Source organism: Globicephala melas, chromosome 8, assembly GCF_963455315.2.
Source record: "Globicephala melas chromosome 8, mGloMel1.2, whole genome shotgun sequence".
Taxonomy (NCBI): domain Eukaryota; kingdom Metazoa; phylum Chordata; class Mammalia; order Artiodactyla; family Delphinidae; genus Globicephala; species Globicephala melas.
In genome coordinates, this window is record NC_083321.1 from 100,145,028 (window position 1) to 100,172,425 (window position 27,398).

Genomic DNA, 27,398 nt, shown 5'->3' on the forward strand with positions numbered 1-27,398 from the left:
ACATGCCGCAGAGCGGCTGGGCTCGTGAGCCATGGCCACTGAGCCTGCGCGTCCGGAGCCTGTGCTCCGCAACGGGAGAGGCCACAACAGTGAGAGGCCCGCGTACCGCAAAAAAAAAAAAAAAAAAAAAGAAGGGATGAATAGCAACAAAGGTAATGTTGGGAATTGTGACTAAATATCGACCGCAAAAAACAGTAACTCTACTGTCTTAAAGGATTTTAAATATTTATAGAATTAAACCACATGACAAAAATAACAAAACATTGGGGAAGGAACTGGAGTTAAAATGTTCTAAAGTATTTTATTGTCTAGGAAGTAATAAAAGTACTAATGCATGTTAAACTCTAATTAAGATCATAATGTCCAGCACCAAGCACACAGTAAATGGCATATTGTATGACCTCAAAAATGCTGAATAAATAATAAACATTAGAATATCAGACTTTTTAAATAACCTTTTCTGTAAGCAAGTAAATTTATTATCAAGGAACAACAATTAAACTAATTGGTCAAGATACCTTATAACAGACCATACCTAAAACTAAGATAATACATGTAGATTAAAGTGAGAATGAACCATGGGACTTCCCTGGCAGTCCAGTGGTTAAGACTTCATGCTTCCACTGCAGGGGACACAGGTTCGATCCCTGGTCAGGGAACTAAGATCCCGCATGCCGCTCGGCACGGCCAGAAAAATAAAGTGAGAGTGAACCATACACTTACCCCTTAAGATTTTTGTACCACAATAGTAGTTATCTCTGTCCTTGTTCCATACTAGTTCTGTTGTTCGGTCTTTCTTCTACCTGTTGGCTTCAAAGTTCTCTGACTTAAAATTCAGTCTTCTGGAGGACGGGCAATGCCTGTCCTAGGTGGCAGAGAAAGCTCTTAGTGACACAATGGAGCACAGTCAGGCACTTAATGAAATCCCCAATCATAATGTAAAACAAACTAAGTGAGCTTCTGGCTTGATGTTCCATTTCTCTGCAGGAATCTGGAAGTAATACAAAGGTGCTAGAAACCTGAAAGACAAAAGAGGATCAGGTCAGAAAGAGAAGTTTTCATTTGAAAAAGTAAAGTTAAGGTGTAGGAAAAAAATATACTTGCCAGGATTTGAAACACCAGGGCAGTTCCCTAAACACAAGATATTATAAGTTAATAATGGGCTTATATAGATCTAATATGAATTTAATTTCATAATGCTGACATAAAATAATGAAGACTCACCAGATAATAAGATGCCTTAAGTTCTTCTGTTGTTCCGTTCCTTTTAGTTTCTTTTCTGTCCTGCTCATTTCTTTAATTTAAAGCAAAGGACGAGATTTTTAAAGGAAATCTAAGGGCAGTCTAACAGTTTGAGTGTAGAGCACTTTCATGAGAATGAAGGTGAACTACATGGATGGGACAGGACCGAGGGATGGTCAGGACAGAAGAGCCAGGGCCAACTATGATGGATGGTAATTAGAGAGCTGATACTGTCACCTGGTTTTATGTGCTGGGAGTTAACAAGCAGAATACACATATGTTTTAAAAGAAATTACAGATATTTAGCAAGAGAAAAGTGCAATTTCCTATTACATATTCTTTAGCAGCTATTTTTCAGGTAAGTGATATAGAAAATCACAGCAGTGCATACTTTTATTCCGAACTGTGACTCTCAATTAACAGGGTGGTGCTGGTAGTAACACTGTCATTTGAGTTAGACTGTTAACGTGATTATAACCCAAATTTCAACATGATAAACCAAACTGATTTAAAATTTTCTAGTATGCCGAACCCTAACTCATAATCATCAGTAATTAACCACATAGATAACCAAATATAAAAAATTCAGTCACCTTACTTTTAGTTCATTTCTGGATGTCTACATGTGTTGACATAAAAATGGCTTCAACTTGGGGGCTACATGCTAAGATATAAGCACAGAGGTCATAGTCGATAAAAAAGGAATATAATACCTGTTCTGAATATAATTAGGCATATAACATGTAAAACAATTCTTTTACTGATAACGCTTTAATTAAAATTTCTTTTTTTAAAAAAAAAACTGTGGCTTTATTTACTTATTTTTGCCTTGCTGCATGGCATGCGGGATCGTAATTCCCTGACCAGGGATCGAACCCATGCCCCCTGCAGTGGAAGCATAGAGTCTTAACCACTGGACTGCCAGGGAAGTCCCTAAAGTTTCTAAAGCAATCAGATAATCACAAAAATAATACCTGTATATACGTAAATGTAAGAGACCCAAATCTATAACAAGTGAGAGAGAGAAAAGGGCAAATGTCTGTGTCTGCAAATGTATCACATTCATTAAGATGCTCTTATAGGGGCTTCCCTGGTGGCGCAGTGGTTGAGAGTCCGCCTGCCGATGCAGGGGACATGGGTTCGTGCCCGGGTCCGGGAAGATCCCACATGCCGCGGAGCGGCTGGGCCCGTGAGCCATGGCTGCTGAGCCTGCGCGTCCGGAGCCTGTGCTCCGGAACGGGAGAGGCCACAACAGTGAGAGGCCCGCGTACCGCAAAAAAAAAAAAAAAAAAAAAAGATGCTCTTATAATGCACATCTTACAGTTTACACGATACAAAGAGCTTGTAATTTTACTATCTTAGGCTTCTCAAACAATCTTTCAACTGCAGTTATTATTGGCTTAAAGTGGGGTGAAAGTTTTCACTGAGTTGTCTCTGGCTCAATGAAACGACTTTTCCTAATTTTAAAACATTGAGTAAATAGAACTCTGTGCATCATGCCACATACAAAAATCTGTGCTGTTTTGCAAGAATTCAGGTAGTCTGGGACCTGTTAGTTTATTACTAACATATCTTTTAGTAAACAGGAGAGGCCTGTCTGACCAACCTGTAAGATAGGAGAATGACTATTATAGTGTCATAAAAATAAACTATTCTTTCACCAACAATCTGAATAGCACAGACTAGGAAATAAGAAATTGGAATAGTAGCATAGGATTGTTCTCGAAAGAATACATTGCTTTAGTATTTGACTAAACATATTTTGGACATTCCAGTAAAACTACACAGCACCTCTAAAATATTTTGCAGAGAAGTATCCCATTTCTGATTACACAGCTGAATATTTGTTAAGCATGATTATGTGCAGAATAACTCTGATTAGATAATTATATACATTTTGCCTTAAGTTTCCTCTTTTGATTATCCCTGGAGGGCAGGGACTAACTACCCATGAGCCTCTTGGATGTGTGATACTTCTTTTCGTGAATGTGCTTCATGAACTTCTGAAACGGTTTCATTTTGGTGGTGGTTTGTTTTAATATTCGGCTCACCCCTGCTGTTTCCTCTTGCCCCTGTGTCTGTTGTTTTGCTGACCTAGCCCTTATTTTGGGGAAGTCATCAGTAACTGTGCAACAGAACCCTGATGCCATTCCTCCAGGGCCCATAAAGGTTCTCCATTCTCACCGTACACTCTTGGTTGGATGTTGCAGTGGGAATTTCCTTTTGGGAATTAGTTTCTTGGTGACTGTCACCCAACATGTTGGGTGACTATAAATGACTGAGTGCATTACTGAACATGGCAAGTTCACACACACACACACACACACACACACAATCCTACAAATAAAAGACCAAAAGTACTAGTCTAACCATGTGACTCCCTGACAACAGGATTGGGTCTCCGTATCAAAAGCAGGAGATATGTAACTCAAAAGGAAGGTACTGATCAATTAAAGAAATTAGACATAGTTCTTTCAATATTTTTCTTAGGGAATCAGACTGATTACCACAGATGGAAGAGAATCCAAATCTTAGGCTTTGTCGTGTTTCCTTCCTTTGGTTTTATGGCTAGTTCTGAAGTAGCTGAGTGGACAGATACAGGAGATGGGTTTAGTCATAACAAATTAACCTGCTGCAGGAAAGGAGTCCAGGAGTCCTGGATAAGCAGTTGTTTTCATACTTAACAAACCAACTGGGCAGACCAAACTCTAGGTCTGAAAGAACTATGACTATCGTGAAATGTTTTCATATTCATCTCCAGACACTACTTTTACCTGCGTATATCTGACAGCAGTGGAAGGTTTCAAGTTGGTGAAAGAGCACCCCCAAACCCAACAATACACAGACTTTTAAGGTGATCATTATGTAAAAACCTGGAGGTCATTTCTATCTATGTGTTCTAAAGCACTATTCCGAATAGCGTTATTTCTCCTCTTGACCATCAGCCAGGTATAGATAGTACTTTTTTTCCCAGATGGATTATATACATTTTTCCAAGCTGATTTTTACTTGGCTACTTCCTGCCCATTTCCAATCTCTCCAGGACGCTTAAAGTTAATTTTTTGTTCCCTCCTGATGGGACCTCTCTGTTCATCTGTGAATTTCATCAGTGTCCCCTCTACTCTCTCACAGAGTATCAAGACTGATGGTAAACAGAGCAGATTTAATGTCAATCCCTCCCCATTAAACTAGCCAAGCAACTGACAAACCCCGTTTGATTACATATCCAGAACTGCACTACTGCTTTTTGAATTGAGGAGAGGAGGTGGGTAGAAAGCTATTTGATTAAAATCTGTTTAACTCTTGCAGTGCCCAAATTGCACAAGACTCTCAGCTGAGTCTCTTGTGTAGGGGGCTGGCTCCCTGAAAAGCCTCATTAAATATGCTTCTTTCTAGCTGTTCATATAGGGAGCTATTACATGCTACTCTCAAACCTGAAAAGCTCACATGGACTGAACCCAGGGAGGCAGGCAGTCTTCTACAAATGCCACAAAAGCCCTAGAAGCAAATAAAACTCCGCAGATTGCTGGAGTGCACACGCCCCTCTTATCTGATGTCAAATCTGCATGTCAATGTGCCAGTTTAGACAAGAAAAGCAAACTTTTCTATGACTAAAATAGAAGGATGAGAAAAGGGGCCGAAGGTTGGCAATGACTTGCTTCTTAAAAGCCCACTCTAAGAAATACATTCAAGTTTAAACCTAAGAAGGCAGAAAAAAACGAACTGGGGTGGCAAGACACAGTGCAGGCAAGATTCCACGTGGAAAGGCCTTCGTCAGTTCTCAGGCACCTGTGGACTAAGACAGCTGCCCTGGGTCAAGGTGAGTTTGATGAGGCACCCCCGGGGTCTAAGGGGATGACTCCCAGGTGTGTGAGGGGTAGACAGGTATAAGCTCTTTCCTGCAGTGTTTCCTCGTTCAGTGACGGCATCCAATTACCTGGACGCCATCCTTGACACCTCCCCCTCTGCTGCCTCCTCACACAATTACTCATGTCTTTTTTAAAAACTGCACCTCCTAAAACTCTCCAACCCACCTACTTCTCTCTGTATCTACTGTAGCTATCTTAGTGCACTATTTCTCATCTGGACTACTGCCACAGCCATCCAACTGGTCCCCTGTATCCTTTCCTGCGCCATCCAATGGATTCTCCAAACTCTATCCTCCAGGAGTGCTCTATCACAATGTTCTTCTACTTAAAATCTTTCACTGACTCGCCATGGCTCCGTACCATCTGATTTCACTCATCTTCTACCTCTGACCCTTTCGCTTACGAGGTTCCTGCCACATTAGCCTTCTTTAAGTTCTGTGAGGATTCCGGCATTCTGCTTTAAAGATTTTGCATAAATGGTACCTTGCCTTTGCCTGGAAAGCTTTAAACCTATCCCCATCCTCTTTTACCTAGTTTTCCCAATTTTTCAGAGCAAAAGGGAAGTCTTTCCTTTCTACTACATTCTTTACTTTGTCTTTAAAGCATCCAGTTTTAATTATATATTCACTTTTATGATTATTATGTCATTTTTTAAAAAGACATGTCTCCCCATCAAACTATAAGCTCAGTGAAGGCAGGGACAATGCCTGTTTTGCTCACAACCGTAGCCTCAGCACCTATCTTGGCCCACTGTAGACCTTCAACAAATGTCCGTTGAATGAATAAATGAATGAATGAATCCTCTTTCCCTTTCGCTCTCCTGATTTTCACACCCCTTTCCTCATCTCTTCGAAGATATATCAAGGCAATAAGCAAAAAATAATAAAAGAGAGGATTATAAAAAAGATGTCTAATCACTTTAAATACTTAAGAAATAGGGACTTCCCTGGTGGTGTAGTGGTAAAGACTTTGCCTTCCAGTGCCGGGGGTGTGGGTTCGATCCCTGGTCGGGGAGCTAAGATTCCACATGCCTCGGGGCCAAAAAAAATAAAACAGAAGCAATATTGTAACAAATTCAATAAAGACTTTAAAAATGGTCCACATCAAAAAGCTTAAAAAAAAAGCCTTAAGAAATAAAGCAAACAAATACCTTAAATAATTAAATATATAAAAATAATCAAACTGCCACGGTTATTGTCTCCATTGGTGATCTCACCTATTCTTAAATTCTATCACTTTGATACAAATGACTCTGAAATATAGAGATCATTGTCCCAATCTACCCCCTGAACCCAACACCAGCATTTTCCTGTGTCTCCTTGACTTAGATACCCAAATGGCAGTTGAAACTCTAAAAGCCCCAAACCAAATTCATCAACTTTCCTCCATATATCATTTTATTAAGTTTCTTATTTATATGACTATCACCATGGCAACTACCAGGTCATTCGTGTTTGAAACATTCTATTCATTTGAACCTCCCATTTTTTCCCAGATCCCAATCAGTCAATGGCCAAGTCCTAAAGATTCCAGCTCTAGAATCTCACTTTTCTCTTCCTTTCCACCCCCATTCCTCGCGTGAGGCTAAGGCCTTCGTTACACATGTAGTCACACTGGTCTCCTCCCTCCAATCCCACCAGCGTCCTGCCTGCTACCATTAACCAGCTTATTATACACATCTTGCACAGATGGCTCCCTTTCTTAAAAATCTTCAAAAGCATCATTGTGCCACTAAGCCCAGTGTTTCTCAACACTTAACCCATATCCCCCTTTTTGATTAATGTAAAAATCTCACATCCCTCCTGTATTGTATATTACAGAAACAATAGGGATTTTTTTCTATTCCTTAAATATAAAACTACAAGATTCAATGTGCTTCTTCAAACTCTACTCGTTATACTTCAAGCTCTGGCTGTGAGTCACTATTATTAACTGTTGGCTCTCTGGAGGGAGGGCTTGGGCCAGTACCTAGGACATGGTGGGCACTCAATAAATGTTGATTAAATAAACTAGTAAACCCTGACAGTGAGAGTCATCCATGATATAAACTCAGACTGGTTTTCCAGTTTTAGATCCTGCTCCCTCTATTTGTATTTGTCCAGCTAAATTATGTCAGTGTTTCTCAAAGCATGGTCCCAGGACCAGCAGCACCAGTAGCCCTGGGACTCATCAGAAAGGCAAATTCTCCATCCCCACCCGAGACCTACTGACTCACAAACTCTAGAAGTAGAGCCTCATAATTTGGGGTTTTACAAGTGCTCCAAGTTAATTCTAGTGTGTGCTGAAGTTTGATAACCACTGAACTAGACTATTTACCCTCATGTAAGCATTATCCTTCCTCCTTCCACGACTCGTGATTCCTTCTGCCTGGAAACACCTCAGAATCTATTCCAGTGGCTAGTGTAAATGTTTCTTTTGACTGAAGAGCGAAAAACTCTAAAATATCCCCTGGATAGCCCTCATATGTCTTAACTGAAATTATACCTCTTTTTGTGTACACACTCTTTTCAGTTGGCATTAGGAAACACAAATTTAGTCTTGCGGTAATGTCGACATTCTAAAAGTATAAATTGACGAAAACTGTGCATATTTGGGGAGCACATGATATATCACCTGCCTCTCAGTATTAGAAGCTTATTACAAATTTTGCCATCTTGGGGATCTGAGAGGGGATTCCTGTTTTCAGTTGCAACGTTAAATGAGTTAGATGCTTTCGATTTAATGATTCCAATTTGGCAGAGTTGAAGATAGGTACTTACTGATGTTCATCTGTGTCAAAACCACATAAGCGCTCCTGGAAGCCAGATGAGCCACTTGGCTAACCTCGGAGGCAAGGCAGGTAAGCGAAGGTTTGCCCTAAACAGGTAGACTCTGAGGTAGGAAGAAGATTTAGGCCAGGGAGAAACAGAAGCTGGCTTTCTCAGGCTGCAGAGAACTCACCTATGCTCCCAGATAAAACCCCCATACACGAAATGCAAGAGGCCATTAACTTGAAAACCAATAGAAGCGTCATTGTCCACTGTCTTAAAGGAAAGAAAAACCATGTATCATAAACCCCCCAAATGCCATGTACACACACGCTCACACATACAAAAATGGCCATGAATGCAAGATGGCAGAAGTCATTCAAATTCTTTTAAGGAAATGGGATGTATTTTTGGTACTAGGGTATGATACCTCATTATAAAGATGACGAGCAGCAAATTACCAAAATCTAGAATCAGAGTATGTTGGGAGCAATTTTACACTATCTGGGACAATTCTCCATTTTTCAGATAAGGAATAGCATCAGAGAGATTACATAACTTTCCCAAGATCATAGATTTAAGCAGTGGCAAAGTCTATGTTTACTTATTCTTAGACCTGAGGTCCGCTCATTCCATCATTCTAACGTCTGGGTTGAATCACATTTGCTGATGGCCACAGGAACCACAAAGGATGTGTTTTAATTAAGTCCATCTGATTACTTACCAGGCGTATAAACCATCTTTACCAGTTCTTTAGCATGCTCCTAACAGGTTGTGATAAAGCCTTTGACAAGCTCAGGACAAAACTGTAGCTTCACTGTTATGAGCATCTTAAAATCTAGCTAGGGTCATACAGAATTTTAAAGTGTAACAAGCAAATCTTAGTACACAAGACAGGCAGATGGCTCTTGCTAATATAGAAACCCTAAGATGGGTTAAGTAAATGATTAAAAAAAAAAAAATCTCCAGAAAGCTTTATTGCGTTTGCTCTGCAACTCTCAAAACACATGATGAAACAATGTACTTTTAATTCAATGGTCGACCGATTCCTTCTTCAAGTTCTGGTTTTGATAACTCCCAGATGCAACTGTTAACTTCATAATTCGTTTTAGAAAATATGGGTCAAATCCCATTTCAGTAATGAAATAACCAAACTCCAGTGCATACTCCAGGTATTTTATGTACTAACTATAATATGATTTTTAAGTTGCAGAGCTTTAGAGTTGGGAAGGACTTTTGAGACCATGTAATCAAACACCATCATTATGTAAGAGAAAGAACAGATTTCTGACAGATGCAACTTCAGTACAACAAAATATTTGATAATCCTTTGGGATTAATACATAGAGAACTAGCATGAAAGCTTTCTGAATATCCTGTCAAAATTTAAATGTACATTTCACTCTACTTATTTTTATCTTGTCTGAAGTATTGTGAGTACATATAACTCTTAATTTAGAAAAACAGAAATTAAAAGAAAGCAAGATTATGCTACTTAATTATCTTAAGGTTTTAAGAATTTTTTAAAAATTGAATAATCTGATACGAAAATTTCAGTAATGTTACTATGAAAAAACATTACCATACACACAGGGTTTTCCCCCTAACATTCAAACATGCTCTCATCCAGAATATAGAGTAGAAAATATCACATAGCATAGAAAAGAACTCTACTGAAAACAGAACAGGTGAGAAAAGATGAAGTCTGTATGCAGAGAATGATACTAATTCAAAGATTTCAAAAACATCAAACCTCTTAAAAGTATCTCAGTGAGAAATAAAGTCATCAATATTGTCCATATATCTAAAGAAACCAAAGTACAGAAAGGTAAAAATTGTAAAGCTGGGGCAAAAACTGAGTAACAGCCTTAAACTTAAGACTCCACATTCTGAGATTTTATAACTTAGGTAAAATTGTAAGAACTTCCTTTGCTGAAGGGAGAATGACAAAGGGAGCCACATAACTATTCACAACCACCTGTGCAAACACAGCCACATACCTATTGTTGTTCCGACAATTTCGACAACTAATGCACTCCATCGGGTCAGTCTGAGGTACTGTCGTGTACAGGCCACCACCCTTATCAGGAAGCAAGTACAGGGAAAAAGAGAAAAAGAGAGAGTGCTGAAGGTGCCATAGACTCGTAACCACATCATCTCAAATGTAAAAGCCGCCCCAACAATAAATGGCTACGTGTATATTTTAACCATCTCCCTGAGCCACGTTACGTTTATCACTATTTACTGTATTCACAAATGAGTGCTGCACAATATTGAAAGTGTTCTCCAAAAAGTTAACTCCTATGTTTTCTGCATGTATGTTTGTACTGGAAAGAGGCAAGTAAACGAAGGGAGAAGTTTAGTCACTTCCCTTCAGTGTTTCAAATCTAACGGGCCCCAAATATTCTATGCGTTATAACCTCCTATCCATTTTTACCTTCCTAGCAGTCATGGAAAAATTTTATGGGATGCCAGTTGGAGAAACAGGGTGGAAATCTGTTTGAATGATGTCACAAGATAAACCCATCTTCATTTTCCTGTAATTATTTCGATTAGGTCTGTTCACTTGACTAGACGAAGTCTTAAAACATGTTATATTTTTCCAGATGGAGCAGATTCTCAGCCAGCGGTGACTTGGAGCGGAGTATTAATATTTTGCTGTTGCTTTTGGCGGAAACTGCCCAGCAATTAAGAAAAATGCCCAGATTAACACACACCTCATTGTAAAATGTTCACTTGACATATACGATGGCAAGAGCTCTTCAAAACTGAAGTTAGGGCTTGAACCAGCCTTATGGTCAGAGTCAAAATTCTGCTTTCGAAAGCAAAACAGCAGAACTGAATTTGATAAGGGTGAGGGAGGCTGTTACACTGCACCCAGACTCAGAACAGGCCTTCAAGGTTAGGAAAAGTTCAGGCAATCGTTTCTCCCCAGAACACTTTCCACTTCCATTCATCTCATAACAACAGCCAGAATAGAAGCAAACCAAAAGTACCGAAAATTTCTCTCAACATTCCTGAGCCAACTAGCAATAGGAATTTTTAAGAAAACTTTGAGAGAAAGAATATTCCTATGCTACATTCAGTCCATGAGGATAAACTCCAAAGCTTTCGAAAAAAATGAAGTTAACGACCTACAGGATGATGCATTTATTTGAATCACTAAACGGATTACAGTTAATTCAATCATTTTTATGATCAACAGCATTTAAAATATGTCCCTGGCTTCCCTGGTGGCGCAGTGGTTGAGGGTCCGCCTGCCGATGCAGGGGACACGGGTTCGTGCCCCGGTCCGGGAAGATCCCACGTGCCGTGGAGCGGCTGGGCCCGTGAGCCGTGGCCGCTGAGCCTGCGCGTCCGGAGCCTGTGCTCCGCAACGGGAGAGACCACAGCAGTGAGAGGCCCGCGTACCGCAAAAATAATAATCATAATAATAAAATAAATAAATAAAATATGTCCCTATTTCCACCTTCCCAAAAGAGAATAGTAAGAAAATGAATGAGTTAAGATCACAGAGGATAACCTCTAAAACTGTACACTTAATGGGGCAACTCTTATTTAAATAGCAACTCATTGTTCAAAAAACACAAAGTACTGTGTTCAAATACTAAAGCAAGCATCAGAGTTATTTTTTCTTCTTATGGAAACAGCATGTGCTGTTCAAAGCGTCATGCTCTCTCCTTCAGTTTCTTGGACAATGTTAGTAGTTTGGACTAGGAATGGTGACAAAAAAAGTTGAGAAAGTCTGAATATAAACCATGTCTTTCCACACAAAATAATGAAATCATTATTCTCGTTTGGTAATGAGATGCACTAAAGCAACTTAAATATTTTTTCTATGACATACTAAAGCTAGGTCACAGGAAAGCCATTAGATTTCTAGCTTTAAGATACAAATATATATTATAGTTTTGTTCTCCAAAGGTAATATTTTAATAAACCTTTACTACCGTTGAAGATTAAAAAAAAAAAAAAAATCTCTAAACTTCTCCAAACTTTAGCACATTGCGGGTTATGGGCAAATATATCTGTCATCAGAACAATGACAAAAACGTAAACGAGTGCCTAATCGACCAACTAAACATATTATCTATCTGACTGAAAAATAATGTGGATGCACATCCAAAGAATGGAATAAATCAAACTGCCTAGTGCAGAGAATCTCTTTCACCAGCACAAATCTAAAGTACGTCCGTCATTCTACTCTCATTTCAAAAATTAAACTCTATCAGCTGGTTATCCCTGAAATATAGTAGTTTTAAAGGTTTATCACCCCTTGTGGCTAGAGAATACTAATATTGTAAAACGTAAACCACAGAAACACACATGGGGCAAAACAAATCAAAAAAACCTCACAGGGGGTCAGAAGTGACAATCTGGTGGCCTGCAGACATGCTGTGCATGGCCCACGCAACGCTTTCTAAAACCGGAATTAGTTGCCAACGTGTAAAAAAATCTGGCGATTTCACCTAGATGTACGGATGTCATGAAAAAGCAGAAGACCAGGCCACACGGGGCCCTCAGCTCTGCATACAAACAACGGGCGCTGAACCGGGCCGCTGCTTGAAGACAGTGCACGACTCTCCCACGCCTCCACCGCTTCTGTCCCATCCCCAACTTGCTTCACTCAGTTTCAAGATCTGCCTGACTCGTCTAAGCATATGAGCTTTCAGAGTTTGCTCTGAATAAATCAAATTTAAAGTATTTGGTTTGGTCCACGCTCAATGGTATTTCCGCTTCATCGCAAGAATAACTTCCAGTCTGTTTGCTACTGGTCCTGTACTTCCAGTGCCAAATAATTAAAAAATATAGATCAGATTGATTAATATAACTCCTGCCTGATAATAGAAAGCTTCCAAACATGACTCTGGATCAAGGGGCTGCCGGTGATACATGCTACGTCCACTCCAGTGAACCTGTGAGGTTTCTATATTGGGAAAAACCAAGCATGCTGGCCCCGTTCTTGTATCCTGGCACCGTGGGGCACAGGGGCGCTTTTATTTATAATTGGGTCCCTTACATTCACTAGATGACGAGGATGTTCAAAATCCACACGTGTCCTGGTTAGAGAGCTCGTGCGCCCAGAGTAGAGTCCTCCATTTAAGCTCCCGCTGACTCCACTGGGGAGCTTATGGTGGAGATGGGAGCAGCCATTGCTGAAGCTTCCATGAACATTTCTGTTTATTCGGCTTGTGCCAGGCAGAGTGGTGTATTCCACCATCTGCCCGGTAACATCTGACCCTTGGTAGAGATAGCCTGGTGGGTCATATTCTATTGAGAGAGAACAACAAAAAGAAAAGGTAAGATACGGAAACGGACAATTCTTCTTGCTTAGGAAGTTTTATTAATTAAACCCTTAATAAACTATAACTATACTAAAATAAAATACTCTAAAAAAGTGTTCGCTTAAAGCCTCCCTGTGAGATATGCTTTAATAAAATTATTGCTGTTATTTCCTTTACAGGGTGGAGTCAGCCAGGAACTGTAAGTTAGTTATGACTCTTTTAATGGGAGGAGAAATTAACCAGAGAGAAATTACTCAAAACAGAATTAGTAAACTATGCAAGCTGAAACTATCAAAGTAACGGCAACACGACAAAAAGGTGTTTAAATTCCCCTGTGCTTCCAAGTGCTGAAAGAAATTGTACAACGACAGGATAAGTTTAGGTAGGATATTTCAAAAAGCAATAAACACCACTTTTAAGTAAAAGGATGGGGTTGGGGAAACATTCACTATTCATATAGTTCTTTGGTTATTACAGCCAAGTTGGAAGTTTTGAGGCACCAACGGCAAAAGGCTAATTATTCCCTTTCCTTATATTAAAAGCATTTCAACAACTACCTCAAATATCTGATTCCCAGAGGCACACCTACCAGATATATTTAGACAAAGTGAAATGTCCTTTAGAAAGTATATTATCTAAACTGCACAGGATTCGTTGTCAGAGTTTTGATCGATTCTTCACAGGTATTGGAGGCGCCAAGACTGGACTAGGTGTTCCTCTTCCTATGACAGGTGTGTTATTATCACAGGTGTGTTATTATCAGTATACCTGCTTCTCTTCTCCACTAAACTATAAGGAGAGGGCATTATACCTGCACTGTCCACCACAGTGCAGAGCACACAGGAGAGAGCCAACGAGTATCTTCTGAATGAACGACGGAATGAACATTACCGTCATAAATTCCCATCTTTCAACATGTTATCAAGTCACAAAGGAAAATGACTTTAGCCAGATTAATCTCGCTCAGACAACCAGATCAATACTCTTCTTTTAATGGTTCAGCGCACTCTCACACACTCAGAGTCAATGACATTAAAACCATTTAGAAAAAGACCTAATCAAGGGATGGCCAGCTCTTTCAGCCTGGTACCGCCACCACTTCTCTCCCTGCCTATCTCCTGGAAGGCGCCAAGGCAATAAAAATACATCACTTTCTACCCCCCTTCCCCGCCCCACCCCACCCCGAGCTGTTCACTAAAAAGGGACCACGGGCAGGAACCGGCTAAGAGCTGCTCGAGTGCCTGTCACGGCTGGGGTCTTCCTCGGCTCTTTTCTCATCTTTCTCCTGGGGCCAAAGAGGAAACCAAAATACTTCCTCCCAGCAGAGACTAAAGACTCTGATTGATCTGACTGTGCTCTTTTATGATAGCTGAGGGAAGAGAAATGGTAGGAACGTGAGGGGAAGAAAAATGGGGAAAGAAAAGGGAACAGGGTTCTAATGTACCATCACTGACAGCTCGGACACTCCTACTACTGGACACATTTGGGGGTGGGGACGCCACTCTGCAGAAGTTTTAGTACATTAAGTACCGAATCAGGACTGTAGTACCTTCATCTGTGTCATCCCAGGACAGTAACTTAGAAAAGTCTTCACTACCCTCCTTTCCATCATGCCTTTTCCATTCCTCGCTGACAAGATTTGGACCCGTATGAAGGGGCTCCTGCAGCAATTCCAAAGCTCACGCTTCAAGTCCTCATCCTCTTTGGTGGTCCGACAGAGCCAGAGTTTCCCAGCACTAAGTCGGCTATTTACATAGAGACCTGCTTAGTTTGGGCTTTGTTGTTTATTTCTCCTGGGCAATTTAATTTGATGCTCCACTTACTTTGGCTTACAGCTAGAACTGTTTTAAAGTCACCTCCACTGAATGAACAGTATCGAATGTGTTTTATACCACGACACTCATACGTGAACGTGTTAGAAATCAATATTTATTCTGACAATCTTTCTCTACTGATCTTTAGAAAAAGGGAAGGAGACACTGATGGATGACTTACTCTGTATGGGATTCTGCTGGCGGTTCTTCCACAGGCACATGGCAATGAAAGCCATGAGGATGAGCACCATTACACCCAGAACGCAGCCGACGATCAGATACAGCATGTCACTGCTTCTGGCGGGACTGCTTGCGGGCCCAGCATTTCCTCCACTCCCCGAAGAATTTGGAGGGGTGCTCAGGTCTTTGACAGGGTACTCAGAAGCTCCAGGAACCCGTTTCACTAGTTGAAATATACAGGAAAACATGATGTCAGAGTGAAGACAGACTCCATGAAATGGTTTACTCTCCGAAGGAGGTCTGGTTAGGAATCCAAGCCAGTCTGTTTACGCTTGGTACTGAGATGATCTGACCACCAGTGAGTCACAAAGAGGACTCAAAAGTTTAAAAATCTAATGTCAAGGTTTTAGGTCACAAATTCTAAAGAAATTATAAGATCAGAGACACAGATGCACTTGGTCTAACCCAAGCTGCTATATGATTATCTGCTCAATTGTACTTGCAGAAGACTCCCAAAGAGTTGACATAAAACTATTACAACTTACAGATGGGACAAAAACTCCTTTCGATCTGATATACTTTGAGCTGAATGAGACTCACGATTAGATATTTTATGCCTCTCGATTGTGAATAATATTAGAAGACATGACTCTGGACTACTAGAACAATTCTATACAGTTCCGAAAACCTCACACATAATATTAAACTTCCCAAACCCAAAAATGCTGGAGTCCACATAGACGCAGTGCTCTTCCCTAATTCACTGGTCCTCTGGATAATGGCGACCACAAAAGCTAATAACAAGTGGGACACAAACCCCATTTTCTCTGTCCCCAAATAACATGCCCTTGATGCTTTAACTGTCATAGAAAAGCAGTAGAGCATAGTGGTTGATGGCCGGATCTCTAGAACCGGACTGCCCAGGTTTTTAACCTGTTCCATCACTTATCCTTAGCTGTAAGACTTTGACCTCCATGAACCAGTTTCTGCAGGTGGAAAATAGAGATAATAATAACAGCCCCATCATAGGTTGTCATGAAGAGTAAAGCTCTCAGCATGGAGCCTGGCACGCGGCAGTGTTCAATCCATTTTGTCATTATTATTAGTTACTATAGTATACTTCCTGTTATCCTAATAACTTACAGGAGCAGAGTGGTCTTTAAAAAAATCTACTTCAACAAACATTCTATTGGGGTTCTCTTTTCTAGCAACTTCAACTATGCAGAACAGGGCTGGAAATCAGTCAACGAGAGGCTGCCTTTCCAAGGAAAGAGCTCTCCATCACTGAAAGCTGGAAGAATACCTGGCAGAGAATCTCTGTAGGAAATTTCTACTTTGGGTGGTATGTTGGATTATACAATTCTAAGGTCCCTGACAATTCCAAAGACAACAAACAAGTTTCTGAGACAAAAATGGGTGTTACAGATCGCACATGAAATACCATGATTACTCAGGGAAGTCCGTCAGGTTTATTCACTCTTTATTTACTCTTAATGTATTCAAAATTCCACCAAGCTTGAGGACCAGTTGCCAACCTCTCCCTGATGTCAGAAACTTTTGCAGTGGATGGTGAGTGACACGGTCCCATTAACATGAATAAGAAGAGACAGCAGGAGCATGACATGAGCAATGTGAGGTGAAAACCATACAGAGAAAGCAGAGAACGAAAGGAAAGTCGTGAAAGTCTATGATCTTTAAGGGTGGGGGAAAGAGGCTGGCCTCCAATATGTACTGAATTACTAAAGATAAGACAATTGCTGTTCATAGCAGGAACTCTGAGTCATTTCTTTAAAAGGAGAAATCATGCATCAGATGTTCTACTTAAACAGGCTGGGACTGTGTAACACGTTTTAGAAACTCATTCCGTATGAACAGTTAACATTTTAAAGTTTTTTGTTTTTCACTGATCTGAAAGTCTGTAGGTAGAACCTTTGATTCCCCAGCAAAGTCAATTAATAACACTTGGGGCTTCCCTGGTGGCGCAGTGGTTGAGAGTCCGCCTGCCGATGCAGGGGACACGGGTTCGTGCCCCGGTCCGGGAGGATCCCACATGCCGCGGAGCGGCTGGGCCCATGAGCCATGGCCGCTGAGCCTGCGCGTCCGGAGCCTGTGCTCCGCAACGGGAGAGGCCGCAGCGGTGAGAGGCCCGCGTACCGCAAAAAACAAACAAACAAACAAACAAAAAAAATTAATAACACTTAAAAACAGCACAGTTAGCACATTATTGTCTGTGTTTTATGTTCCGCCTGGCTAGACTCTTAAATGTCTTGGGAACAGAGATGAGAAATTTCATTTTTATGTAATTTTGCTCCAGGTTTCACAGCACTCTGGAGGCAAGTAAGAAATGCTCATGAACATATCACAGTGTTCAGTACAAAAAGGTACTCAAATATATGCTAAACAAGTGAAATTCAAGGTAAGTCTACAGGTCTGTGTGTATATATGTTTAAAAGTGAATTTAATATGTGGGATTTGCAGCAGGAAGACACATGATTCAGAATTAAACAAGGAAACCGAGTCTTAGCTTTATAATTCAATCTTTCTGAGCCTGTTTCTACTTTGGCTATTTCTATTATCCAAGTGTGGTATCTTCTGTTTTCAACGATGGTAATATTTTACAGCTAATCTATGTCTGCAGGCAGAGCTGAGAATTTCACTTTAGAATTATCGACTAATTCTGAACTTTACTACGCTTCATTGAACGAGTAGGTAGTGTTATACGTATCTGTCTTTCAAGAAACCACTTTAAACGTACGTAGTGCTTTTCCTTAAACACCCTTATACTTTTTTTTTAAGGATTCTAATTCTCACAGCAGTCTCAGATAATTAGTCAGCAAATATTTCTGTTCCTTCATGGAGGAAAAAACAAGAAATGACTTACTCAGAGTCACACAGAAGTTAATGAATCAGTGAACGCTTATGTAAACTATTCTTTTTTTTTTTTGCAGTACGCGGGTCTCTCACTGTTGTGGCCTCTCCCGTTGTGGAGCAACAGGCTCCGGACGCGCAGGCTCAGCGGCCACGGCTCACGGGCCCAGCCGCTCTGCGGCATGTGGGATCCTCCCGGACCGGGGCACGAACCCGTGTCCCCTGCATCGGCAGGCGGACTCTCAGCCACTGCGCCACCAGGGAAGCCTTTATGTAAACTATTCTTAAGGCAAGTTCTCTAGCCGACAGAAGGCTAGACTGTTGGGACAGTCTAAATGGATGCACCTAAAAAATGGTCCGAAGTTTCTTTAGTAAATATATCGACAGTCAGGAGGAATAATCCAGAGTTCAGAATTCTAGTTCTGCCCAGGGAGAAAAGCACTAATTCTGACCCCTCCCCTACCTTTCGTCTCACAGATCATCACGTTACTAAACTCGCTCTCTCCTCCTTCATTGAAGCATTGCATTTTAATATCATAGGAGGTTTCTGGCTGCAGGTGGCCTATCATGTGCCACTGCTTTGAACCTAGAAAGGAAAAATAAAAGATAAGCTTTACAACCCACAACCTAAGCAACACTGTCAATAAAATCACTTCGTAATTTTGAAATGAGGTTGGAGCAGCGGCCATCAGCACATAGTCAGTTTGTGCAATAAAAGTGTACTTCATATAAATATTTTAGCAATGCACAACAGATAGATAGCATTTCTATTACATGGCATGAAAAAATGGTAAAGAGAAGAGAGAAACTGAATTAAAGCTCTACCTGTGTGTGGGCAGACTTTGATTCATTACAAGTAATTAGTAGTAAGTCCTTCATAAAATACATGTTAATTTTATGCATAAGTAAAACAAAACAAAAAACCACCTCAAGTCCTTTGATCCCCTACTTCAGCCCAGCAAGTCAATCACTCTGTCCACCTAACCAGAAAGCAACACCACGTATGAGGTCAGAAAACGGTGCCTTACCCAGAACAAGTGACCACTTACAAGACAGGCCTCAATGAAACTCTCAATTCCACTGTAATAGACACAACATGATCCAACATATAAATGAATGCCCGAATTCAAGAACAGTCAGAAAGCAAAGTCTACTATGGGAAACTCTTGGCTACCGCTCCCACCATTTCTTTTCTTTTGCACCAGGGTCTCCAAACCACACAAGCATCTCTAACAGAATGATTCTGTTATCCATGGTGCGCAGCCAGCATTTCATTTAGAAACACTTCTAAACTGAACACTCCAGTATAAATGACTCTCCGTTTTTGCTTCTGTGGACCTGTGACAAACTTTAATAGACAGGGACACTTCTGCCAGATTCAATGAACTCTTCAAGCACTTTTAATCCTTCTTAGAAAACACCTCTTCAACCTGTTTCCACTGTTTCTTAGAAACTCAACTATACCACCAACTGATTTAAGAGTCGATTAAAGGGGAAGAAAAACAAAACCAAACCAATCCACGCACACAAGTCATATCTACTTGGCTGACAGGACCAATAGCTCTGGGATCCTTTCTAAGTCAACACAGACAAAAACACCTTGACCTGGAAGCACCCTGACGCCCTTCCAGGACACCAACACAAAGCCCCTCGTTCATATTTTATAAGCCCCATATTTTAGAAGGAAGAGAATCTGCTTGTTTTAGGATCAAGGGACTATGAAGAGCTCAAGAAGTGAGGAATTCTGAATTCTATGCCCCACTTATAAGTGTAAAGAGGACCCTAAAAGAAACTTGCCTCAAAATCTACTTGAGATAGGAACAGATCTATCTTTAAATTCCAAAAACTTTTCTAAAAGACTTCAACTTTTTTCCGTATCTTTAGGTCTTTCCCAGCCCTCCACTCACCTATCACCATTCGCTTGAATAATTATTACACTAGATTTGAAGTTTTCCTTTCGTAGCACTAGTAAAAAAATGGAATTAAACTAAACTTCTGATATGTTTCTAATAAGAGAGAATAAAGTAATACATATTTTGTTAGATTAACATCCCGTGTTATGGTAATTATTCCAATTACAGGAAATATCGGCAAAGAGAAAGTTTTATGGCTCACTGATGAATAAGACACCTAAGTGCATTATTAGGTTTAAAATCAACCAACCAGCATATCCTTTGCTTAGCAAGCAGATTTTTCTCCAAGAATATTTTAGAAAGGGTAAAAAACCAAAGCACAGGCTTAAAGATCAGGATGACCGATAGTTTGATTTACCTGGAACTCAACTTAATTTACAAAATTAAAATATTCATCACGAAAACATGGTATGTTGGAAACGCTGAGTTTATCTAAACGTGGAACCTAATTCAGAAGGTAGGATAACTTAATATAATTGCTCTTCTCTTACTGTATTCTTTAACAATGCAATTGTGTTTCAAAGCTTAAACAATTTTGAGTCGATATACATAAGTAATCTAAAACTTTAAAGAAAACTTTAGGTACAAAGGATAAATACTTCTGCTCCTCGCTTTGGGAAAACAAGCCAATAGTTTCCAACTGCCACAAAAAGAATTTCAAGTGCATAAACTTGAAAATAAGGAAGGAGCGAATTACACAGCACAGTGAAGCCCACTTAAACATCTAACTGCTCCATCTATTACGGTCATAAACAAGTTCTCTGTGAACCACAAGGCAAAGCTCACATGTACAGATGCTTGTAGTGAAAACAAAGTCTTCTTTAGAGCAATTTCCCAGTTCCACACTCAACAGTCACATCACTCAAGTCTGCAAAAGTTCGAAGATTTAACTAGAGAATATAGTTTAGAAACCCTTTATCAGCGGATTATTTCTAGAGTAAAACCCAGAAGGGTGGGGAAGAGAGTGATACACATGGAGACAGAGAGGGATGCTCATTTCACTGACATTTGCCTTGTTTACAATGATTTTCTAACAAAAGTGTAGCCTCTCTCAAAAGATTTGAAAAATAAAAATCTGAGAGCCTCACCTGCCTAACCCAGATAAACTAAAATGAAGACCGAGCCAGGACTAAAGTGCAGATCAGTCACTAACCATTCTTTCCATTTCGTTTTTTAAACAGCTTTTTTATGAAGTAAAATATGCATATGGAAAAGTACCCATCACTGTACAGCTGAATGTTCACGAGCAGAACACAGCCATGGGACCAGCACCCAGGTGAAGAGAGAGAGGGCTCCTGGCTCCCCCATCCCCATCATGCTTCCTCCTCCACTGCTCCCTCAAGGCAGCTACTATCTCAACTTCACAGAATCCTTTTGCCACTAACAATGATCTTTCCACATTTCCCCAATTCTTAACATCTAAAGCAGATTTGGGGGACTCGTTTCTTTCCTACTTTTCCAGATTAAGAAGAGAAACAATCACTCTTTCATTCAAAAACTATGCTGGGTAGTAAAACTTAGACAATAAATTTTTCATCATATTACAAAAGTAATTCCATTGGATAAACAGTAAAAGGAATGCTGCGATATTTCAAGAAATGTGATGGTGCATATTAAAAGTAATTTATTATAAGACTACTTGTAACAAAAAACTATGTGGCAGTATTTGACGTCAAGAATTCAGAGGAAAGAAACCTTGGCCTGGGACGATTTTCTGACACAATCCATTAGGAGATTAATATTTCAAAAAAGAAGAACCTTGGAGTGAAAAAAAGACCTTGGAAGAAGCTTTCCTCCCAAACTAAGAATCCCTTCCAAGATATCACTGAGAAACAGGCACCCAGCTTCTACTGAACACCTCCCGAATTAGGGAGCTTATTATTTTGTGAGAGAACCATGTTAAAAATGCAGTATTGGAGGGTTCTTCTTCAAAAAATTCCCTTGTAGCCCCCCTCTCCCACCCCAACAGGTTGAGTTCCTCTTAAACATCCTAGTCCTTAAATACTTGGAGACAGCTGTCCTGTTGCTGGTTCGTCGTCTTTTTTCCAATCTGATCATTCCCAGACACTCCACTGTTCTTTCTGGACTCCAAGCATTCATTCATTCCTTCATTCAATAAACACCAAACATCTCATCGCTGTAGGACCTGGGACACAGCTGTGGGAAAGAAGGCCCTTTGCCCACAAGGAGGTTAACATTTAGTGGGGGAGACAAACTTTAAGCAAATAATTCCGTACACACACACATACACACACAACTAAACTAGGATAAAATGCATGAAGTAAACACAAAGCGCATGGTTAGAAATCACAAGGGCATCTCCTGTCAACGGGAGGGGGATCTCTGAGCAAGGAACATTCAAGCACACAACAGACAGAAGTGGAGGTCCTAGATGAAGCCTTGGGGGAGGTAGCTGGAACTGCCGTGTGCCAAGATCCCGAGGCAGGAAAGATCTTGGTGCACACGAGGAGACAGAAAGAAGGCCCATGCGTGATGGAAGACACGGTGAGAAAGGGAGAGTGCGTGACACATAGTGGAGGTGAGGCAGGCGCCAGCCAGACCGCGTGCGGCCCTCAGACCACGGGCAAAGTTCCAGATTATATTTTCTTTTTCTTTCTTTCTTTTTTTAAAATTAATTATTTTTATTTTTGGTTGTGCAGTGCAGCTTGTGGATTCCCCAACCAGGGGTTGAACGTGGGCCCTTGGCAGTGCAAGTGCGGAGTCCTAACCACTGGACCACCAGGGAAGTCCCTGGATTATATTTTAAATGTAGTCAAAAGGCAGTTTCAACACGCTTTGTGCTCTCAGCTGTTTTCTTCTCTACATATATTCAACTTCTCAGCATCTCTAAAAATGGGTAACACACTCAAGATGTGATCTTTCTAGGACAGACTTCAATGGAACTGTTGCCTGAGACATTCTTTTTTTTAATATAGCTAGAAGTTGTAATTGATTTTTATATTCAGGCCACTATTCATTTAAACAAAACAGAAAAATTTTTTTCAGACGAACTACTGACAAATCATATCTCCCCCACTCTTTTGTAACTGACTGTTCCTTTAAGCAAATGTAAGACGGTATATATACAGTTGACCCTTGAACAACGTGGGTCCACTTTTACACAGATACTCCATAGTAAATGCTACACTACTACACAGCCTGTGGTGGGTCGAACCTGCAGATGTGGAGGAACCCTGGATACGGAGGGCCGACTGTAAGTTATACGAGGATTAACGCCCCCATTCTTCAAGGGTCCACTGCACTAAATTGGAAAAATTATCTTTCTTTGGGAAAAATTCAAAGTAATAGTACCTATACCAATTCATTTTTTTACTCTATCTTAACCTGGGATAATGTTTTTCATAATATTTATAAAGCCTCTCCCTCCAAAGCTCCTTTATTAGGACTCCCACTTGTCCTTGTAACTTACCTTCTACAATATCCCTCTTGTAATCACTGTCATTGTCACTATCTGTTGGCCGGTAATAGATATAAAATCCTTGAATGGGAGTGTTATTGTTACTTGATGGAATGTACTAGAAAAGAGAAGCAAAGACTTGTCAAAGACAAAAATAAACGTAACTTCCACATCCATTAAGATTTATTTATCTGTGTGGCAATATTTTTTTAGCTTCATTTTGCAAACATCCTTGATGGCCATTTTAAATTTAATTTAAAGGTATTCAGAGGTATTAAGAGCATTTTAGCTTACTGCAGGGCTAAACAAAAATAAAGCAATATATCTCACCAGGTTCAAAGACATAAAAGTACATTGGGTTCAAAAGGAATAAAACATGAAATGGCGATTAAGTTAACACTTGGATGAGAGCTGAGGAGACAATCATTTTATTTTTAAACCTGCCCCTCTTATAACATGTGCTCTTACACAAATATCTGTGCCCTTCAATTTCCCCTTACTTGAAAGTTCAAACATTTGCCGTTCATAGTATTATGTCACAAGATATTAAATTAACATGGCCAAATCAGAAACTCTTCTCATTAGAGAAGATGTTTTACTTACCGTCCACTTGAGCATGATCTGAGTATCGCTGACAGCTTCTGTGTATGCGATGTGAGGTCCAGTTATTGGACGGTTAGAAAAACGATTGGGGAACCCAGCCACCTGATAAGGACGAGAGGCCGAACTCCGAAAACTCTCACCATAATGGTTGACAGCAATGACCCTAAATTTGTATGTTGAACCTTTTGGGGGGGGGGGAAGAAAACCATAATTTTTTAAAAGCTATAATAAGACATCTGAAAGGACAATATTCAAAATACGACAATTGTGCTTAAGTATCTCTCTACAATAACAACATCCTCGAAAGCCTAGATGGTGAATAGATTTCAACACAGTTGCCAACTCCTATTCACTGGTATTGCATGTGTTCACTGAGCGTGTTCAAGATTACAAGACCTTATTGGGAGTCACTGGGAGAGACGGATGACGTCCGTCATGGAACAGGGCAGGGAGAAAATGGGAAAGAGCATGTTACTCTTTCAACATCCTGTTCTAAAGTCATACCCATCAAATACAGGACTAGCTGGTGTATCTGTGCTCAAAACTAGGTTCTTTTCCCTTTGAAAGAAACAACTGAAGCGAAGTTTAATACGGTGAATACGTTTGTGAAGAGGCACTGTGTGGGTGATAGCAGATGTCACTCTGCTCCCGCTAATAATAGGATAAGGGGAGCAGATTTAAGCTACAACAGAAGGTATCTGTTTGGATTAGATATTAAGAACTTAAAAAAACCTCTAAGGATTGTGAGTTTCTGAAAATCTGAATCTAAAGAACAAATTAGACTCCTAAAGCAAGTTGCCTAAAAGCTCAGAAATAACCCCTGGGCATCTGAAGACAGTCTTTTCTGTCTGTAAAATGTTCCTTAGCTTTGCCCGTATTTAAAACTGCCATCTTCTCCCAACTGTACCTACATGTTCCTGGGCTCCTCATGTTGCCTGTTTAGACAAACACAGGTATTTGCTACTAAAGTACATTTAAAAGTCCATCAACAAAAATGGTCATGAAACCCAAACAAATACAAGTAAAGAAAGTTGACTTGTGATTACTGCTTTTCTCTTTTACAGTTTAATTTCTTTCATAAACTGGGGAGGCTGGGGGAATCCCCTGCTGCTGAACCAAAACTTACAGAACAAAGAGGTGTTAGTGTTGTCTCGTCTTCATTGCTTCAAATAAAGCAATGGGTCTAACCATGCTGAGATGCATCATCAGATTGATTTTAGTCAAATAAGCAATTTTTCTCTTAAAATATTCATTCACAGCAAAACAGACACACACACACACACACACACACACACACACACACACAAAGATGTCACCACAACACTGTTTCTATTTATCCGCAGTTAGAAATAATCTAAAGCCCAGAAATGATGAATGGTTAAGAAAATCATGGTGTACTTACCTGGTAGATACACAGTTATTAAAAATTGAGTTTCTGAAGAATTGTTAATGATATTGGAAAATGCATATGATATAATATAGAGGAAAGGGGTCACAAGATAATACTTATGGCACGATCCTGGTTTGTATTAGAAAGGAAAAAAGACTAGGAAGAAATACAAGAAAATATAAACAATGGTTATCTCTGGATGGGTGGGTTTCAGGTGACTATTCTCTTTTTATATTTTATTTTCAAATTTTTATACAATAAGCTCATATTACTTTAACAATTAGAAGAATATGAGATTATTAAGAATTTGCATCTAAAGTCAGCACTGATAGTTTAAAAGAAAATGTTTGCATATCACTACCTGGCTCTAAACTACGCACTTCCACAGAGAGTTTGGAAGGAGGAATGTCTTCAGCTGCCACCAGCCAATCGCTAGTCCGCATCCGTTTATATTCGACCTTGAAGGCAGTGATTGGAGACCCCCCATTTGCCCGAGGAATCCAAGTGACATAGACGGACGTCTCTGATGCAGTGGAGACAGTGGGCCGATCAGGTGCCTCTGGGACTGGAAATGGAAACATTCGTTTCAATAACCCGCGGCAGCAGAGACAAGGATGACTCAAATGGACTGCAAGGGATAAATCCCAAACATCATTGTCTTAACGGCTCTTCACCAAACTTCTTTCCAGAGTTAACAGTATTATGACTACCCTCCAGTCCTCTGTTAAAAGCTAATGGGCAATGAAATCTCCAAGTACAGCACAGAAGGAAGAAAGAGTGAAATAATTTATTCTTTTTTTTTTTTTTTTTGCGGCACGCGGGCCTCTCCCACGGCGCCACCAGGGAAGCCCCAAAATTTATAAATTTGATAATTAGCTCTGAAACATTGAAAGTTAATGAGTATGATCATTATGACCAGGCTATCTTGGATTCCTGGCTAAAACAGTGAAGACGTCATTATTCCCTGGTGCTTCAAGTCTGACTGTGGTTAAAATTTACGGTAAATTTTCAAAATGATGTGTCACTTAAATGTTTTTCTTTACCCATCCAAGCTACAGAAAACATATTCAGCAAACGATCTACAGATTATTATATTAGCTATTACTATGGTAGCCTATCAATAATCAGTAATGTAGCTATTACTTTTGTAGGAATGCTACTCCAAAAAACAGACTGCAAGCAGTAAATAGGGATAAAACTTAACCAATAATATCAATACTAATAAAAATGGGAGGAGAGAAAGCAGGAAGGCAGGATGCGCAGTTAAGTAAAGAGACAAGTGCTATCAAGAAACTGGTAATCCACGTGATCACGCACATGACCTTGTAGGAAAAGGGGGTCAGAGAGCTAATGTCTGGCGGTTTTCGGTTAGCACTGCCGAGGGGAGGGTACGTCCTAGTCCCCAAATGGGAAGGTTTCAGTTCTGTGGCAGGTGGAAACCTCAGCAGTGAGTTCATCAGTCATTTAAACCGTGTACCTAACACTTCTTGCTGACCAAGCAATCTTGTGGTTATAAGGGGCTTCCCATTTGGTTCCTAAAGGAAAGGATGCAGATAGAAACAATCTGGTCTGTATGACAGTGACATTAAACTGCCCATTTCAGTTTACATTAATCACCTGTGAATTTTGTAAGCGTGAGCTGGTTCTCAAGAGACCAACTCTCCTTTGGCATGCTAACAATCAAGTTTCTAGAGCTAAAACAAGGAGGACCAACTCTGGGCCATGGTTACATTACTCTGGTGAATTACTCCGGGAGCCCTGTCTCTGTCCAGCCTGGGCCTGGCCTCAAGCAACAACTCTCTGTCTCAACACCTCTTCAATCTGACTACCAATACACAAGCACAAAATAATGTTGCATATGGTACCTGCATGGAGAAAACTGTGGCATTTTAAAAATAAACTGCTTAATGGATAAAAAGAGGAAGATATTCAAAGCAGGCAACTTGGCATGATACTTACTGTATTCCTTTCAAGTTAGAAAGCAATGGAAACAGAATGAATAGAAGTGTTAGTGAACCTCTTTTTTTTTTAATACCAGATAACCAAACAACTTCCTATGTTGATTCACG

The 27,398-nt window shown here is 40.2% G+C and overlaps 1 protein-coding gene across 1 annotated transcript in view; it reads right to left on the minus strand.

Annotated features, from left to right (window-relative positions):
- The window catches only part of CDON (cell adhesion associated, oncogene regulated), a 100,625-nt gene that overhangs the window by 9,927 nt on the left and 63,300 nt on the right, over positions 1–27,398 (minus strand). The window contains exons 13-19 of the mRNA XM_030840688.2: positions 25,691–25,894; positions 23,940–24,121; positions 23,349–23,454; positions 18,469–18,591; positions 15,139–15,360; positions 12,879–13,129; positions 9,859–9,938 (exon numbers count right to left, since the gene is read on the minus strand). Coding sequence (XP_030696548.2) covers positions 9,859–9,938; positions 12,879–13,129; positions 15,139–15,360; positions 18,469–18,591; positions 23,349–23,454; positions 23,940–24,121; positions 25,691–25,894 — 1,168 coding nt within the window. The remainder of the gene's footprint in view (positions 1–9,858; positions 9,939–12,878; positions 13,130–15,138; positions 15,361–18,468; positions 18,592–23,348; positions 23,455–23,939; positions 24,122–25,690; positions 25,895–27,398) is intronic.